This window comes from Neospora caninum, chromosome Ia (genome assembly GCF_000208865.1).
Source record: "Neospora caninum Liverpool complete genome, chromosome Ia".
Lineage (NCBI taxonomy): Eukaryota > Apicomplexa > Conoidasida > Eucoccidiorida > Sarcocystidae > Neospora > Neospora caninum.
Genome location: NC_018385.1, coordinates 1506717 through 1524527, shown reverse-complemented (window position 1 = coordinate 1524527; position 17811 = coordinate 1506717). Strand labels below are relative to the sequence as shown.

Below are 17811 nucleotides of genomic sequence, written 5' to 3'. Positions count from 1 at the left end.
GTTTGCGTAGAAAAAACACGAGTCTATTTGACGAGAGGAAAACGGTAAAAGACGGCGAAGAGGCGCGAGGCCCCTCCAAGCGTAGGGCGGCCCCTGAGGGACTGACAGGGTTCGTGCACTGCCCTTGTTCTTGCGTGGAAAAACAGCAACGCAGTGGCCTTTTTGAAAAGGTGCGTTGAAGCGCGCCTGCGATAATCCGGCTTCCCGACTCTTCACATGGTTGACCACCGCGCTCAGGATTTCAGTTAAGCCCAGAAAAAACGTGTCCACTCGCGATGGCGCGTGCAGGCCGTCACCTTCGCTCAGGGGAGTTTTCAAAACGGAAAAAACCGATCTTTCGCAGAGAGGTCCTCAGAGCCAAGATGCTGCAGGCTCCCCCCTTCTCCTGTGCGCACCGCCCGCTGAGGTCGGTAGCGCGTCTGTTTTCGAATGCAAGTCCTGACGGCGGCCACGCCGTAAAAAAACTTCTTTACAAAGAAGTGCGCCTTTCTGCGAACTGTGTGGAAACGGGAACGAGCGAGAACGACGCACGCCAAGCTGCGGTGTGACAAGACGCCGAGCCCTGTCTCCCTGGCGGCACAGTGCAGCGCCAGAAAAAGGACCCTTTCTCTCGAAAAGGAAACGGGTCTGGAATGGTACGGGTGACAGACGTGAACATTCGAGGAGAAACACACAAAACAGGAGAGAGAGAAGCGAACAGACGCCCCTGTTTCTCTCCGGTCTTTGGCGAGGCTCCGTATGCACAAACGGTTGTGGTCTGCGGAGAGTCTTTTCACGCAAAGTTAACGACAACAAAAGAAAAGCCGGTGCATTCCGCGCGGGAGACAGCCGAGACTACGATACTTAAGAGGGAATCGAGTCTGGCGACGGAGGGACTAGAGTATCTGTTGGACAGGGGGAAGGGGCGGGCGCCGTGTGAAAAAATGACAAGGACATAGCACACCTGCCAAAGAGTGTTTCTATCCAGTCGTACACAAAACAAGCGGACTCAAAACCCTGAAGAGGCGAAGGAGACAAACACGAATGACACTCTTTGACAGGTTGTTCGTCCCAAGTCGGTGTTGAGCAACGCAGATTTGGACCTTTCCAGGCGTCTGCCCAGACAAAAAATCGGGGACAAACACGAGACGAAGAGTAGAAGACTGAAAACAGAAGTTGCGCGTCTGGGAAGACGATTGGGTGGAGAAAACGCTGGAGAACAGTGACAAGAGAAGGGATGACGGAAACCAACCGAAGAAACTCGCCGTCTGACACCCCGTTTCGCTCTCTGTCACCGCTATCGAGCTGTACGTACACGTGGCCACATGCGCAACGTCCCGCCTCACCCTGTGGCTTCCCTCATAAAAAGATATTCGAACACGGGAATTCCCACGGCGTAAGGACTAGAGGACGAAGAACCACAAACAGGCACAGCAATCCTGAGACAACAAACAGCGGCAAAGAACTCAGAAGCCTCCTTTCCTTGCGAACTCTGGAGAAAGTCTAGGAAGAAGCACTCAGGGGACGTAGAGGACAGAGGAATAGAAGCGCGCGAAGTGGAGCATCTTTTCCTCCTCCCGTTGTTGCATGGGCGGGGAAGGGCACATCCAGCGCTTTCAAAGGTTCGACACAAATTCCTTTAGCACGTCAGCCACGAATTTTCCGTCCCAGAACGAACCCACAGACGTCGGAAAGGGACTACGAGCAAAACCGGGCGTTCCTCGCTCGTCTTCATTTTCGACTCTACACAAAAAAGAACAACATGTCACCCTCCAACGTGTGTGTTGTACACAGGATGACGCACTCCGATGACGCGCAGACATCCCAGCCGCTCCAAGGGGTCACACGCGTGACGGTACAGCTCAGGCCGGCACTGCACCCGCGCGCCTTCTCTAATTTCTAGGATTATATCGAGTGCTGTATAGACACACAGTCGCGCGGGCGGGAGGGTAAAAGATGGCCTGGCGCGAAAAGGCCCCAAAAGAAGCCACTGTCGCGTGAGCAGTGGCGAAAACCGCACAGCGGACCGTTTCCCGTACCTCGGCAGAGCGAGAATTCCGACTGCCCAGACAGTGGCTTCGAGCACATGAATGGGGGGAACCCTGCTCGGACAGCATGAGCTAGGGAGAAAAGAAGCAAAGGAACAGAAAAGCCCCCGAGGCTCGCGGGAGGGTCCCCTTCATACAGGTACACTCCGTGGAATTCCAGTTGAAGTCCCGTCGAGAACCGCTTTGAGTTTTCTTTCGGACAACGAGGGCGCTTCTGTGAGGACTGGCCAACCTGCTCACTCCCGCTAGTGTTTGGCCCTCCTGGCAGCGAGGTGAGAAATTCTCATTTGCGCAAGCTGTGCATTTGCAACGGCAAAACGCGCAAACGTGACCATTTGACTCACCCAATACGTGAGATCGTCTCCTTTCTACCCCAAAAACGGGACACAAACCGACTTGCCTTCGGACAGAACGCGCGAAGAAACTGCTCCAGTTTTTCTGCCCCCCTCGTCGTCGAGAACGCTCGGCACTCCCGTCTGTTGCGCTTCGGCGAATACCGATACGACTGGCTGTCTTGCTTGCCGACTCGGCCTGTCTCCCCCGCTGTGTCTTCTCGCCTTCGTCATCCGGTGTGAGGACGCGCCGTTTTTGCTCATCCTCTCGTCCCGGCGCCTTCTCTGCGCCTTCTCTGCGCTTTCTTGCCGTGCCGCTGCGTGCACCTGGGCTGCTGGAGAGGGGTTTCAGTCCACCGCTTCTCGTCCCGCGAGCGTAAGAGGACCCCACTGGAGTGCGTCTCCCATCAGGAAGACCGTGGAGAGACACAGGACGATTGGCGCCCTTGCGAGACTCTCGCGCACTCAAAGACGCCGGAGCTGAGGAGGCTGAGTGGGAGCCCGCAAAAATTGTTTTGCGGAGGCTTTTTCTTGTTTGGACTGAAACACGGGGAACCAAAGGTGCCGCGTCGGTTCCCGTAGGAGTTTCACGCCAATTTTTTGCGGAGCATTCCCTTATTCCACTCTTCTCTCACCTCGGAACATGGAGTGCACGCGGTTCGTGGCGGTTGCCAGGAAGGCGGTTCCTTCCGCCTTCATCTCCTCTACTGCTCCCTCCCTCGCCTCTGGCTTGCCAGCCCGCGTTTCTCACCAAACGCGGACGTTCTATGTTCACGTTTCGAGGCCACGGCTCCTCGCTCTGTCCACGCGTGATCCAAACGATGCGGTGTCGCGCTTTCAAACCCGCCGAACATGTCTGCCTTCCTCTGCCTGTCCCTTTTCTTCATCTGCGTCTCCCGCTGAAGCCTCCCCTTCATCGTCTTCCTTGAATCGGGATGCCTCACGTGCCACTCGCTCTCTTGCCTCTTCTTCAGTCCCACCTTCTTCTTCGGCCCCACCTTCTTCTTCGGCCCCACCTTCTTCTTCGGCCCCACCTTCTTCTTCGGCCCCACCTTCTTCTTCGGCCCTCGGGGCTCCGCCGTTCTCTCCGGAGCGTCTCCATTCTCTCTTTGCGCGTGCAGATGTTCTCGCCCAGCTCCTGCATTCGCGACTCGCGCTGCCGTTGCTGTACCCGCTCAATAGCGGCGGGGCCCTGACAAATCCGCTGAATTCAGCTTCGGGCTCTTCCGACTCCTCTTCGGCTTTGAATCCTGTTGCGTCGAGCAGGTGGAAGAGAGAAGAAGTGATGGGGGCCCTCGCCACAGTCACGCCCCTCGTGGTGGCGGCCACGAGCGTGAGTCGCTTTTTGAAGGCTGCGCATGCACTCTCGTATTTCTCGGGTCCGGCGAGCGGGGCGGAACTCCGCACGCGGCAACGAGGCAGGAGACGGGAGACAGACGCCGCAAGCCCCCAAGGCTCCCAGGCTCTGGTCAGGTCCCGGGTGCACTTTCTGCGGCCGCAACTCTGGCGCGTTCTGAAGCCTGGCGAGGAGAACAAGACGAAACACTTGAAGTGGCGATAAGTGCGCGAAAGGCAGGGCGCGAGACTCAAGGGAAGGACCACTGGGAAGGACGAGAAAGCGCCCCGCGATACACAGGGGAAGAAGAGCGCTCCGGTTTTCCCTCTTCTCCTTTCCCAGGTGCAAAGAGAGCGGAGACAGACACACACTCACCAGCAACGCCACGCGGGGGGGGGGGACAATGGTTTTCGTCTGCGCATGGCGATCGTCCCGTCTCGACCGGTTTTTGGGGCTCCAAGAGACAGGAAAACACACTCTAGACTCTGTCTCCTCTAGTGCTGTTCTTTCCTCTTCTAGCTTTTCCGCAAGCAGAGCCCGGCGGACTCGCCAGACAGAAACAGAGGCATCCCGTGCCTTTTTCTCTCCCGTTTCGGCCCCAGTGTGCATCTGCAATTCGACAAACAAGGAGACGCCAAGAACGCGTGTGGGCGAATGCGTGATTCTTCCCCTCGTGTTGCCTGCCCTCTTTCACCGGATGCGATGCAAATGCAGCCTCGCCTGTGTGCGTTTTCCAGTGGGGAGGGAAAAGCTAAAAAGAGAAAACGGGGTCACGGACGTGCAAATCCTATGCAACTCAGCCTTCGCTCCGCCGTGAACTGCGGTGCGTGCTTCAAAAACCTGCATCTCTCTCCCCTATGTGGTCCGGCGCTCGTCTCTTCGCACTTCCCAGAGCTGTGCAGAGGAATGAGAGAGGTGACTGCATGCGCTCCAGTACCTGTACGGCCTCGGCAGGTGCCTCGAGAAGTCTCCTCGGATACACTCTCACGGAGAGCTCGCTACGCAAACAGCGCACATGCAGCGCCTTGCCTCTTTCCGTATACAGCGCTCAAGAAGTCAGGAGCCCTCACTCGGGGTGGTTTTTTCTGTGGTTCAGAGAGAACGTAGACAGGAACAAGGGAGCAAGCGCAAGGTGTGCGTTAAATTCTAGAACAGACATGCGCTTCACTTGCACTCGCTCTGCCTCGCTGCTCTCTGCGGTCCTCGCAATGACCCCCGCACGCGTCCACGCCATGGAAACATCCACACGGCGTCTCCACTGCCCACCTGCCGTCGCTCACTGGAGTTCTCACAGAGTGGTACAGCAAAGACGCCGCATACGAAAAGAGACTTCGTAGATCCTTTTCGCATTTCGCTTAGCAAGTGCACATACACCTGAAAACTGCACTGCAGGCTCAACGGCCCACTGGTGTCTGGACCCTGTTCTCCCTGGCAGACGAACTGCGGTTCGCTAAGCAGTCTGAGAGGAGGCGACGGGGCGGGACTGTGAAGCGGAATAAACTTTGTTATTTCTTGAAATGCAGAGACGACAGGTGTTCAGCGCGGGGGCTGCTCAAAGCCTTCAGGTTTTCCGGCGATGATTCGCTGCGAGAGAATCAGCGTCGGCAACGACACAGGACGATCTGGTGGTGTCTGTAGCCGAGTGCAGTCAGGCCGTTTGTTCTGTACTAGGGGCATGCCCGCGTCCAGCAGCGCTGTGGCTGCTGCTCCTTTTTTACTGGAAAAAGTGTTTTAAGGCTCTCGAGTGGCGCACAGAGCCGCCGTGGTGTATATCCGTCGAAGACACAAGAAGCCACGGTGTACTGTGGAACCCGTTGCGCATCGTAGCCTCTGACGAGACAGTGCGGATTCCACTCCAGTGAGGCGGCGCAAAATGTGTGTTATCCTTCACTTTGGCGACCTTCCTGCTCGAAAAAACGGGCGACGGTCCGCCCAGAGGCTCCTGCGGAGCCGTCAGCGACGAATGCAGACGCGAGAAAACACACTTTTCCATCGCACTCGTCCCCCTCCCCTCGTGAACCTACCGCGAGACGCGTATCGGGTTAACAAACGAGTCCGTTCCATCTGGAATGACCGACTGGGAGGAACACACGCCTGTACACGCCCCCTCTCCCCTGCTTTCCCTCCAGGCTCTTTCACTCTGGTGCTTCACTGGCTTCCCGCCGCTGTCCGTATTGGCGATCTCTGTCCTTCCCCGATCTCTCTACGCGTCGCCGTGGTGCGTCAGAGCCCGACGATTCCAAATACCGATGAAGAAGGCATAAAAGACGGCGACCGCGGCCTTCCCCGCGGCGCCTCAACCGAGAGACACACTTCTTCAGGGAAACACCACTCGCGTTCCGGATCGCTCCAGGGGGCGTTCTCCAACTGATTGACAAGAGCAAGATCGTTGAGCCTCAACGCCGACGGCAGAGCCGCTGCATCTGTTTCAGGCCGTGCATGCCGAGGAATGCGTCGACAGCTCTGGAGCGTCGCCCCGTTCGTCTGCCTCTGCGGCCACGAAGAGAGTGAATCGTCAAGGGTAGGCCGCCTCTGTCTCTCCTCGCTTCGGGTTCCGCCTCCCTCGCCCACCCCTCTGTCCTCGTGTTTCACCAGGTCTCCTGTTTTTCTTTCTCCTCTGCGCTTGTCTGCTTCGTCCCATCTTCCCCACGGGGGAGAAGGCGCCTGGCCGCTGTGTTCCTCTCGTGTGCGTTTTGTCGCGCTGGGTCTGCCTGCGCGCCCCCGTCTCGCCCAGAGCCAAGAGAAGTCTCCCCTCTTCTCCCGAGGGTGCGGCGTTTCGAGAGGCACAGACGCGCATGCGTCGCCGGGGACCGACACGCCCAGGAGGTTCCGGAACCGGCTCAGGCCCTCGGAGACAGCACTGCGGGACGCCTCTTGTCCAGACGCCCCGAGAAGAGAAAAGACGCCCTCTCGGAGTGTCTGGCTCGGAGAAGGGGGACTCAGACGTCCGACAGGCGACACGGAGTGGTGAGCAGAACCACTGCGACCTTCCGAAAGAAAGCCGGAAAACCTAGATGACATAACGGAAGAAAAAAGCGCAGGAGAAGGGAAGTACACGGTCGTCCCACTGTGGACCACGTGCGGGTGCTCAGAGTAGACGAGGAAGCACGGGCCAGGAAACTGGGAGCATGCCGTGGGAAGATGAGGCAATTCGAGGCAAGACGAACTGTCGCGTCCGCCCTTACGGTGCCGTATTCGAAAAGGCCCAGCTCCTTTCGGTTTACTTCCTCTCCGGCGTCGCACGGAACCGAGAGAAGGCGAGGCCGTCGACGGAGCAGAAGGGACCGAGGAATGCCGAGACGAAGGGGAAGAGAACGAGCGTGATCGAGAGGAAGGACAGGATGATCGAGAAGAGGAAGACGATGATCGAGAAGAAGACGAAAATGAGGAGACAGAGCTGTCTTCACCAACGCCTCGCTCCCTTAAATGCGACGAGGCTCTCGCGATGGCGGCTCGCAGCGTCTGGGCCCAGAGGCGCCGCCGACGGGGAGAGGAGAAAAAGACGTGTAGAGGCGAACGGACTCCGTCCCAGAAGGTCTGAGAGAAGAAGGAACAAGGAGGAAAGAAAAAAACAGAAGTGAAGCAGAGTGAGGCAGAGAATGGCGAGAACACAGGGGGAAACCAGTGCAGAAGGGGGGCAGAAAGAGGGCTGAAAACCAAAGAAGATGGAAAGAGAGGAATGCAAGACGGAATACGGCAGAGGAGAGCAGGAAAACAGAGAAAAGCCGTGTGCGGGCACGCCTACAAGGCGAAGGCTACGACGCAGAAGCGAACAGGATGGACAAACGCAGGAAGAAAGAAGACTGAATTAAGACGAGACGGGAGAGGACAACCCCGCAACGAATGGGGAAACAGGAAGACGGAAAACCTCAGAAGTAAACAAGACGAAAGGGAAACGGCACAGAGCGAGACACGGCGGACAAACTCACAGGTTCGTAAGAATCCAGGAGGGCGCAGCACAACGGCAGCGATGCACCGAAACCACTAGACGAAAAACGAACGACGGAGAACCCACGAAAGCTGGAAAGGACGCGGAAGAGCGAGATTTTCGGAAGAAAAAAAAGGTGGCATGGGCCCAATTAGACGGCAACTCGACAGGACAACCACTCCAGTGGCCGACGAAAGCCAAGAATAGAGAGACTTACGGAAAGAGAGGCCCGTGAACTGTGGGGATGAGAACAGGAGCATATTCGCGCGAGAGAGCGGGAGAGACTTCAGAGCATATGCCAAAGACGAAAATAGAGGAAACGCGATGGAAAAAATCTCACCAAAATCAAGCGGCATCGGGGATCTCGAAGCGTCGTTTCGTCCGCGTCGATCCATTCATAGTCGAGGTCATGCCACAGCGTCTTGCCTTCGGCCGGAAAGCCTTCCTCTCCTTCAATCTCTTCATCGTCCATCACGTTTGCTCCCCTTCCTGGTCTTGCCTTCTCTCTCCAGATCCCTCGAAGGCTTCCGTCCCCGCCTTCGCTTCCCTCTCCGTCCTCCTTTTCAACGTGGCCGAGCCCACAACCCCTGCACGTCTTCTCTGCATCTTCTCCCGTTTCTTCGCTCTCCTCGCGGTCTCCCAAGACGCAGCACAAGTCCCCGACGTAGATCGACGCCTCGGCGAAGATTTCCGCGGGAGAGGCGGCTATCGTCAGCAGGGATCCCTGGATTCGCCACCACTTCCGCACCGCTTCGCTCCCCCCCTTCTCGCACGGCAAAGCTCGGAGACGCTCGCCTGTCTCTCTTCTCTCGCTCGCCCCCAGCGAGTCTGCGCGTCGCTGCGGATCTTCAGGCCTCCTCGCCGGCTCCCCGACGAGCGAGGCGAGCAGGCGCGAGAGCGCCTGTGCGAACGAATCGCAATCTTCGCTTTGCGTCAACACGCTGGAGAAGAACGCTGTAAAAGGCGACGGGAAAAAGCGAGAAGCTCCGGGCGGCAGGTGTCCTCTCTGCCACACGAACCCTGCAAGGGCATGCTCGCCCTTCGGTTCTCGCCAGTCTTTTTGCCTCTCTTTCTTCCGAGAAAACCCCACGTTCTCTCTTCCCGCAGGCGGCCCCCCCCTGCCACCGTGTCGCCGTGAGGCATCCACTCGCCTCGGACGCCGCCGGGCGCTCCACTGCGGCACACAGAGGTTTCCCCTCTTCTCGCAGAAGCCTTTCGATTCCCAGTTGTCTCCCGTTGCCATTATCTCTGAACCAAGGAGGCTGTCTCTGCTCGTCTGCTCTTGGCCTCGCGCTCGCGCGTCGTCGTCGCTCTCGGAGTCTGTGTGACTGTCCACTTCGCTGTCTGGAAGCGAGGAAGAGATTCCCGGCATTCCGCTGTTTTCCCTCAGTCCCCGCGCGACCGCGGCCAGAAGCGGAAACGCCGAAAAAGTCGCAGAGGCTCCGCACGTCCTTTCCTCTTCCGGTCGGAAAGACCGCAGGCTGCCAGCCTGCGGAAAAGCGCGGGCGCGGCCCCCGAGAGACTCGCGGGCCCCATCCAGAAGGCGGACAAAGTCTGGTTCCGGCGCGCCTCTGCGGTTTCTCGCAGACGGCGGGAGAGACGCGTTTCTCTCTCCGGCCTGAGAGGACCGCTGGGAAAAAACACCTGCGCCGGCGGCCTCACAGACCGGCAAGCCCAGGGGAACGGCTTGACAGCAAGCAGACGCAGCAGAGAGCGAAGGCGCGATACGGGGAGAAGGCGCGTCGGAATGAACAGACAAAGACACCTGGGGAGAGGCGTTACCAGCCAAAGGGGACAGCGACTCCGGGGCAGGGCCTTCCTCGGCTCTTTCCTTCCCTTGGCCATTTGCGCCCCCGATGGGTAGGCCTGCTCGACGAAACGGCGGAGCGTCGCCCTGACGACCGCCGAGATCTGATCTCTGGTTCCAAGTCTCGCTGCCTCGCTGCGCGTCGACTCGCCGCTGGCTTCCGCCACAGGGGCGGCGCGGCCTTGTCCCTTCCTGCGCTGCGGGCGCCGGAGAGGCACCGGAGCGGCAGGCCGGAGAAGGGGAGAAACCTCCTGCAGTGCCCGAGCTCAGAGGACACACTGAAGAAAAGGTGGCAGACGAAGCCGCCGTGGGTGCCAAAGAGGACGAATGAGATGACGAAAGATTAGAGGAGGAACAAAAGGATGAGGGGGCGGAAGAGAAGGCAGTGGTGTCCCCAAACGCCGAGTCGGCCTCGAGAAAGAGCATTTCAGTGCCTTCAGAGGCGAGAGGGACAGGCACCGTTGACAGAAGAGAAGGCAGTGCGGCTGCCGTCGACAAGGATGCAAGCTGCGTAGGAGACGCCACAGACAGACAGCACGGCGAGGCAAGAGAAGACGCTGCCTTGCCAGGCCAGTCGAAGGGCAGTGTCTCTTTCGACAGACCGCTGGCCACAGAATCGGAGTCGGTTGAAAAGAGACTCTTGGCGGAGGCCGCCTCCCCGGTCCGGCAGACCTGCGGGCTGTCTCGGAACCTCTTGTCTTCTTTCGCTCCCTCTTCCAATGCAGATGCACCACCTAGACCTCTCTCTTCGCCCCGTCTTCCACGTGCTTCTTCCCTTGCTCCTCGCTCCATCATTTGCTTCGTGCACTGTGCCTTCTTTTTTTGAGTCGCATCGTTCTCTGTACCCTGCGTCCGACCTTCTCGCTCCGCCGTTGTCGCTTTCAGCTGAAGCTCCTCCCCGTCGGATTCCGCCACTCTTTGCTTCGCTGTCTCCTTCGCCCCTCCACATGAAGACTTTCGCAGCCTCTCCAAGATCTTCTCTTCGACTCCCCAGCCCCTGTCTCCGCCCTGCGCCGTCCCGTTGCCGTCTCCCGCCAGCTCGGCCCTCACAGCCTGTCTTCTCTCTCCCCGAAAACGCCCACATGCATCGTTCCTCTGGCTGTATGTCTCCTCGTGTCTCGGCGTCCCCGCCCTCTCGTCACAAGCTGCCTCCTCGCTCATCGGGCCCCACTCCGCTTCGCCGGAGCCGTCTCCGCGGCCCCTGCGGGCCTCGACGGCTCGGCGAGCCTCCGCCAGCGCCTGGGCGGCCTGCCGGCGCGCCCGAGCCAGCTTTTCGCAGATTTCCGCGAGAGCCCCCTCCTTGCTTGCGCGTGGCAAATCTGGCCGCAGTCGCAGAAGGTCTGCTGCGAACTTTTCAGCCTTCACGCCACACTGAAGAAAGGCCTCGACGACGCGAACTGCCTTCTCGTAGTCCTCAGCTGTCCTGAGACTCACTGAAATCCGCCCTGTTCTCTCCTCTTCCACAAGCATGGACTGTCTCCATCGGCCCGCAACCTGTCCCGGCACGCCGCCGTCTTCGGATGCCAGGCCTCCTGCGGCTCCTCGCCCGCCTTCCGCGAGTCTGTCTCCGCTCGCGCTCGGGCGAGCGGAGACAGACTGAAACGCCCAACTGGAAGCTGGCCGGCCCGCGCGGCTGTCTGAGTCTTCTTTGCCAGAGGGCTCGAGGCTTCGAGCCTCCACGGAAGCCGCCGTCGGGCGTCGCCGAGCTTCCAGCGCAGGCCGTGGGGAGACCTGGGGGGACGACGAACGGCGAGCGGGTTCGTCGTTGGATCTGGGACGGGGCGGCGAGAGCGCTGACGCAAAGCACGGAAACCGCCTCTCCACCATCTGAGAAAGCGGCGCATCAATCGCTGCTGCCGGGGCGCGAAGGAACGCCTCAAGGTCTCTCAGAAAGGAGACACTGCGATGGACAGCAAGTGCGGACGGGCTGCATCGCCCACTGCGCCCCTGGCCATCGATCCTGGAGCAGGCAGACGACGCAGCGGGTCCAGAAGGCGCATCAAACACCAGCGGAGCTGAGCAGTAGGCGAGCAAAAGGACGCGAGCCGTCGAGAGGAAGCGCGCAAGTGCACGCGGAAACTTCCGCGTGTGCCCCGGCGACGTCAGGAAAACGTCGGGGAGTTCCGCCGCGCTGAAAACACGGAGGAGAGCCAGAACTGTAAAGGCGGGGACCATTAGAGAGCCGTTGGTCGCGTCTTGAGTTCGAAAACGCGTCCCCGAAAAACTTTGCCTGGCTGTCGCCCGTCCTCGTCGACGTCTCTTTCCATACCCCTCTTGGCCCCGTAAACACCTCGACCGTATTCCCCACGTTCTCTTCTCCCGGGTCGAGTTTCTGCGGTCCCCGCTTCTCGTTGCCGCCTGCGCTCGACTTCTGTCCGCTGTGTCCCTTTCCATTTTCCCCATCGCCGGTTCTCCCGACTGCAGCGCAGCCAAACCCCCCGCCCCCCCCCCCCCCCGCAGTTCTTCTCTCTCCCCTGGACGTTTCTCCTCTTCTTGCCGGTCCCCGATCTCCCTCGGCCTAACTCGAAACCGCCCCAACTGAATCTCTCGGCATTGGCCTACCTTTCGGCGGGGGGATCTGTCGCTCGGTTCAGCGACAAGACGCGGGCCGCCAGAGACGCAAAGCGCAGAGGCAGCAGCCGCGTGTGCAGAACGGCGTGGACGAGGGACTCGCCGACACGCGCCATCGACGCCTCCCAAACCGCCGCTCTGCACTGGGGAAGGAGTCGCAGAGAGGCCGACAGGAGCGACGGCGTCCCGTCGACGCGCGAGGGCGACAACAGGGAAGCGAAGACGCTCGTCAGCGGCAGAGCTGGAACGTAGGGGCTGCAGAGAGCAGGAAACGAAGCAGAAGAAACGGGACAAAAATGCTGAGAGACACCGAGGCGGGCAGGGTGTCCCGAAAACGGAGGGGATGTCGACAGTGGTCAGTGGACGCCCGGGAGGCTCCGGGAACGGCCTGGAGCACCCCACGCGCGAGAAGGTGTGCAGGCACGCACCACAGAATTCGCCCCCAAGCTAACGCTATCCAACGCAGATACCACAGGATAAAACATGTCGATATCCTGTCTTTTCCGACAAGTACAGACGTTTCACGTGGCAAGCTACTCTGGGACTGCTGACGCAAACGTGTGATTGGCAGACGCCGTCGTGTGACACGAAAAACCCCACGGGAGAGCACAGACGAAAAACGTGGGAAGAAAGGGAGACACCACAAGAGAGAAACAGAGATCCGTTGGCCTTGAGAGCGAAACGGGCAAAAGCCCTACTGGGATCGGATGAGGTGCACAGCCTCGGCGGTGATGAGTCCGACGAGGCGATCCTTTAGCTCCTGCGCCAAGGTTGCGAAGCGTCGAGCCTCCCGAGCGAACCCGGTGCCCAACTCTTCTCGCCAACTCATGCTTTCCGCGCTCTTTTCGTCATCTTCTTCGACACCTTCGTCGTCTGCCTCGGCTTCTGAGAGAGAAGGCGAAGAACGAGACGCCTGCTCCGTGTCCCGCCGCCACATCTTCGCGTTCTCAGGCCGCCCGCCGTTCTGCATGGCGAGATACTGTGACTCGGAAGCTCTTTTCGGCTCCTCGTCGGTCCAGGCACCTGCATGCAGTTTGCTGTCAGTCTCTCCCTCTGAGTTGGAAGTCCGTCGTTCGCCGCGTGCTCGGAGTCCGCACAGTCGTCTCTCCTCGCGAAGGCAGCCCTCGGATTCACAATGTGGATTCTCTTCCCGCTCGGCTGTGTAGCGTCTCCCGACTGTCGCCCTCTGTCTCCGCCCCGAGTCCGCCGACGCGAGGGCGGCGAGGGGAGTCTCGACTTGCGCGCAAAAGAGGACCAGCTGCGTCAGCGCATTGAGCTGAGCGCAGAGCAAGTCTTCTTCATCGCAAGCCAACTGGATGGCCCTCGCGCGCTGTGCATGCGTTCTGTCCGGGCGTCCTTGCCTCCAGCCCTCCTCTCTCTCTCTCTCTTTCTCGCCGCTTTCCTCTCGCCTCGAGACGTCCGTGGCCAGATTGGAACCGTCGGGCCCCGCAGCGCCTGCGCGAGTCTGGTCTCGCCACGCGTACGCCTTCCCGAGAAAGAAGAAACTTTCGTTAGCCGCGCATGCACGCCCCGCAGCGTGCCTCTGGGTGCCCGGCTCCAGACTCCCCCCTCCGGAAAAAAATGAGTTGGGGAAAAAAGAAGGAGCAGAAGCCCCGTTGGCCTGCGCCGAGCGCCGGACCGCCGACGCGGCTCCTTCGGCGGCGTCTGCGAGGGCCTGTGCAGCTTTGGCGCACGCTTCTCTGTCGGCGAGAAGGAAGCGAGAAGACCGCGTCTCGTCTTCTTCGCTCCTCGGCGACGCCTGGCGCTCGCGACCCTCCGAGACCAACTGGGCGATCTCGGAGAAGTGACGAGCCATCTCGGCAGCTACCCTTGCATGCGCGAAGGCGCCCGCCTCAGCTTGCTGGACGGTGAGGGGAAGAACGGCGGGGGCGTCCGTGAGAGAGACATCTCCGTCGAGCATGAACTTTCGCAGTGCAGCGTGGAAGGAGAAGAGCACGGCGCGACAGAGTTGAAGCGCCACTCTGGACACCAGTGGAGAAGACTGGAGAGCGAAGCGCTCTTCTCGCCAAGACCTGCTGGTGTCTGTTGGGCTCTCCGCGCCGGTCTGCCGAGGCCCCGCATGCGGCCTGTCGGCCGTGGATGGCGAAAAAGAGCGGGCGCCCCGCACACAGGGCGGAGGCGCCGAGACGCCGGAGTCTCCGAACGTAGAAGAACGGCCCGAGGGACCAGCAGCCGAGACAGAAGAGACGCCGCCTGCGTGCAAGAGGCGCATCAGAAGCCGAGAGAGGACGGCAGGCGACCAGGTCGCGAGAGAAAACGAACAAGGGACAGGAACTGACGAGGAGTGCGGGCGGTCGAGCCCCGTTCTCGACAGGTTCACGGAGAATCCGCGGTTCACCTCCGGGGCGCGTCGAAAGGAAGCCAGCGCCTGGAGCGCCTCGTGCGCAGCATCACGCGCGCGAATGCAGGCTGCCGCGCGGGACCGCTCGAGCCGTGAAGGCCGTGAGAAGAACGAAAGACCCAGCCACGAGCTAACGGCCACAGGCCGCCAGAGAAAAGACGAAGAGGCCGCGCAGGCAGAGACGCAGGAAGACCCCAACGAGGCGCTGGAGCTCCTGCCGATGCCCCAGGCGTCGCCCGACCCAGAGGGCGTCTGAAAGAATTGAGACCCAGAGCAGCGCGCGAAACAGTCAGACGGCCTCGAGTCGGTTGCAACCTGCCTGCGACGGCCTCGGGCCTCCGGGGATGCCTGCGCACCCGCCCGCGCGTGCATTGGCGTGTCTTTGCCAGGAAGAAGCGGGAAGGGCGACCGCACGTGGAGCACGAGAGACACAGAGCCGGTAAACTCTGACCGGAGCAGCCCGCGGAAGACGGGGAGGACCTGGAAGAGCGCCACACTCTGCGCGTAGAGGCGCGACAGAGCCAGCAGCGCAAGGTCGAGAGAAGGAAAATGGACTCTGTGGAGACGAACGAGGTGCTGGCGATGGAGCGACAGCGCTCTGATGAGAGTCACCAGAGTCTCGGGGTGAACGGGGAAGGCGCGGTCGCGCTCTTCCTCTCTCCAGCAGAAAAGCCGCACCAGGTACGCGCAAGACAAAAGTTGAAGGACAGGCTCGGTGCACTCTTGACAACACCGCTGGACGCACGAGACGCGAGAGAGCCGATTCGCGTCCCTTAACGCGTACGCTCGCGTGAAGGAGAACCTGCTGCCTTCCTCAAACGCACCGCCATCTGCCGCGCGAGGTTGCCTCGAAGGTTCACCCTCGCGGGCGTTCCCGGCTGCACGGTGTTCGTCGGCGGTGCCTGTTTCCTCTCCTGGACAGACGGAGACGGAATGCCGTCTCCCTCTGCTTCGCTTCTCCCTCGGAGACACACACGTTGGGAGAAAAGAGGGAGAGGACGAACCGGAAGAAAGAGGGGGGGAAGAGGGCGAAGAAGGGGAAGAGGGCGGAGAGGGGGAAGAGGAAGGACGAGAAGAGGCCGCAAGAGAAAAGTTTGTGGGAAGGCGAGAGCGCGCAATGAGGGCGAGATATGCCTTCTCTTGGCGAAGGGAGAGATCACGAACGAAGCGAAGATGAGCGTTGAGCTGCCGAAGATACTCACAACAGAACGCAACAAGGCTTTCGAACGGGAGTTTTTGTGTGACTCGCAGCAGCGCCTCCATAGAAGAGAAAGAGGACAGGACACAGAGCCGGTCACTCGCTTCTCCTTGGCTGCCTGCTCGGTTTGTCTCTGACCTTCCCGCTCTCGGGGAGGAAAGGCTAGAAACTTCGCCTTCCAAAAGAAACATTTCAAGAGAACGCGGCAGCGCCGATCGCCCTGGAACGCTGCCGACAACTCTGGCCTCGTTCCTGGGAGTGAAGCAAGGGGCTTCTCTGCATCTCAACACCTCACTCGAAAAACTTTCCTCTTCCCCTTCGGCCGCTCCACTTTCCTCCTCTTCCTCTTCTCCAGCTTCTCCATCATCATCGCCTTCTTCAAATCCTTCACCCTTCTCTTCTTCCTCGGATCCGTCTTCTTGCTCATCGCTGCTCTCCACTGAAGCAGACAAAAAAGACGCCTGCGGATCCAGCTGCCGCCTCTTGCAAATCTGGGCCACGGCCTTCACGGCCCCGCTTTCCCACTTCTTTCCAATCCAAGTTCTTACGCTCCTCTCCTCTGGTTCATCGCCTTCCTCCTCAGCCTTTTCGCGTGGTCCGCAGTTGTCACACGCCGTCGAGTCTCCAACCTTCCCAAATCTACTCTCTGCTCTGTCTTCGCATGCACTGGGCGTCCCAGTCCGTTCGACTGCAGCCGACCCCTCGTCCTCTGTTGCTCCATCCTTCAGTTCGGCTGTCTCCTCCGTTCTCGCCCCTTCTTCTCCCCCTGGCACCCTTTGTTCGTCCTCGCCGCCCCTCTGCTCTGAGGGGCCTTTTCCCATTCCTGTTCCGCCTGCCTCGTCTCCTTGTTGTCCGTCTTCGCTGTCTCCTGTGCAACACCCAATTTCGAGAGGAGACCCTGTCCCCGCATCCTGTGGTCTCTGTTCTCCCTCGAAGTCTTCTTCACCTCGTCTGCCTCCAGCCTCGTCTTCAGTCGAATTCTCACCCCTTCCTGCTCTCTCCGAGCGCGTTCCTCTCCCTTCCCTTCCCTCCCTCTGTCCACGTATCTCTTCCTCTCGCGCTGTCTCACACGTGAGTCTGGTTCCTTCGTCCCTGCCTGCTGCTCCTAAGACGTCTGGCTGTTTCCGTGCTTGCCTATCTTGCCTAACGTCCTCCCCGTCGTCCCCGGAACGGCGAGGAGACGCCAGCAAAGTCTCATTGACCGCGGTGGTTCCTCCGGAGCTGTGTCTCTCGCGGTCGCACGACCACTCCCTTCTCGAGGCTCCCCCTGCTGATGGCTGCCGCCGTCCAGCTTTCGCGTCGGACTCCGCCGTCTCCTTCGGGTATGCTTTCACCACGCATGCAAAGGCGTCGCCAGTTCGCGCGGTGTCTCTCGCCTCGCACGCAGAGAAAGAGGCCGCGCGGGAATCCGCCTCAAGCCTCCCCTGTAGATCCACCCCGTTGGTCCTCACCTCGACGGCGTCCGTCGCGGCCTTGTCTTCCAGCGGGGCGTCGCCGTTTCCCTGGAAGCCTTCCTCTCCCTCCTCCTGCTCTTCCTCGCCCTCATGGTGGTGTGGTGAGGACGCGCACTTCCTCGCGGCCAAGCCTCGCTTTGCGCAGTGTCTTGCCATCTCGTCTCCTGCGTCTTTCTAAGTCGTTTCCCGCTCTCCTTGCTCTTGTGGTTTGCCCCGCGGGAGAGAGAAGGAAGAAGAAACAGCCACCACCGGACTCACCCCTCGGCCTCGCGTGTGCCCAATCGCTCCCATTCTTTGCCACGTCGCTCACTGCAGCGCTGGAAGGAAATGCTGGCTCATGCGCCCCATCAAGGCGGTTCGAAAAGGAAAGTTGATGTTTTGGGTCCACTTTGCTTCTCCCTTTTGTTCCTGCGTCCGCTCCCGCTCCGGGGGCAGGCGTGTGGCGAGCCCGAGGGAGAACTGTTCTGACAGTCGCCGCGAAAAACGACGGCGGGCGGACGGCGGCGCGTGAGGAAACACGGTGTACATACGCCAGAGCTGGTGAGCTGCATATGCTTCGTGTCGCCAGATCTCAATTCCCCTCGTAAGCTTTGAAACAAAACGCACAGAGAGGCCGCAGGCAGCAATGACGAACGAACCTAGCTAGTAGACTCTCCCTGAAACACCCGGTGGACGCTGCGGCTGCCGGGTATGTGTCATCGAAGCAACAAAGGGGAGGAGAATGAAACATGTGCAGGTGGAGGCGCTGTGGAGAAATTCATCACGAGGACGACGGTTTGCAGGACCATGCAGAGCC

General features: G+C 60.2%; 1 protein-coding gene across 1 annotated transcript; it reads right to left on the bottom strand.

The window, feature by feature from the left end:
* Positions 1-3196: 3196 nt before the first annotated feature.
* Positions 3197-17171, bottom strand: NCLIV_001630 (putative armadillo/beta-catenin-like repeat-containing protein; the record flags this gene model as incomplete). The annotated part of the gene is made up of 6 exons (XM_003879661.1): positions 3197-3879; positions 7625-7679; positions 7964-11561; positions 11993-12256; positions 12700-15277; positions 15857-17171. The coding sequence occupies 6 exons, from the start codon at positions 17169-17171 to the stop codon at positions 3197-3199; spliced, it is 8493 nt and encodes a 2830-aa protein (XP_003879710.1).
* Between the last annotated feature and the right edge of the window lie 640 nt (positions 17172-17811).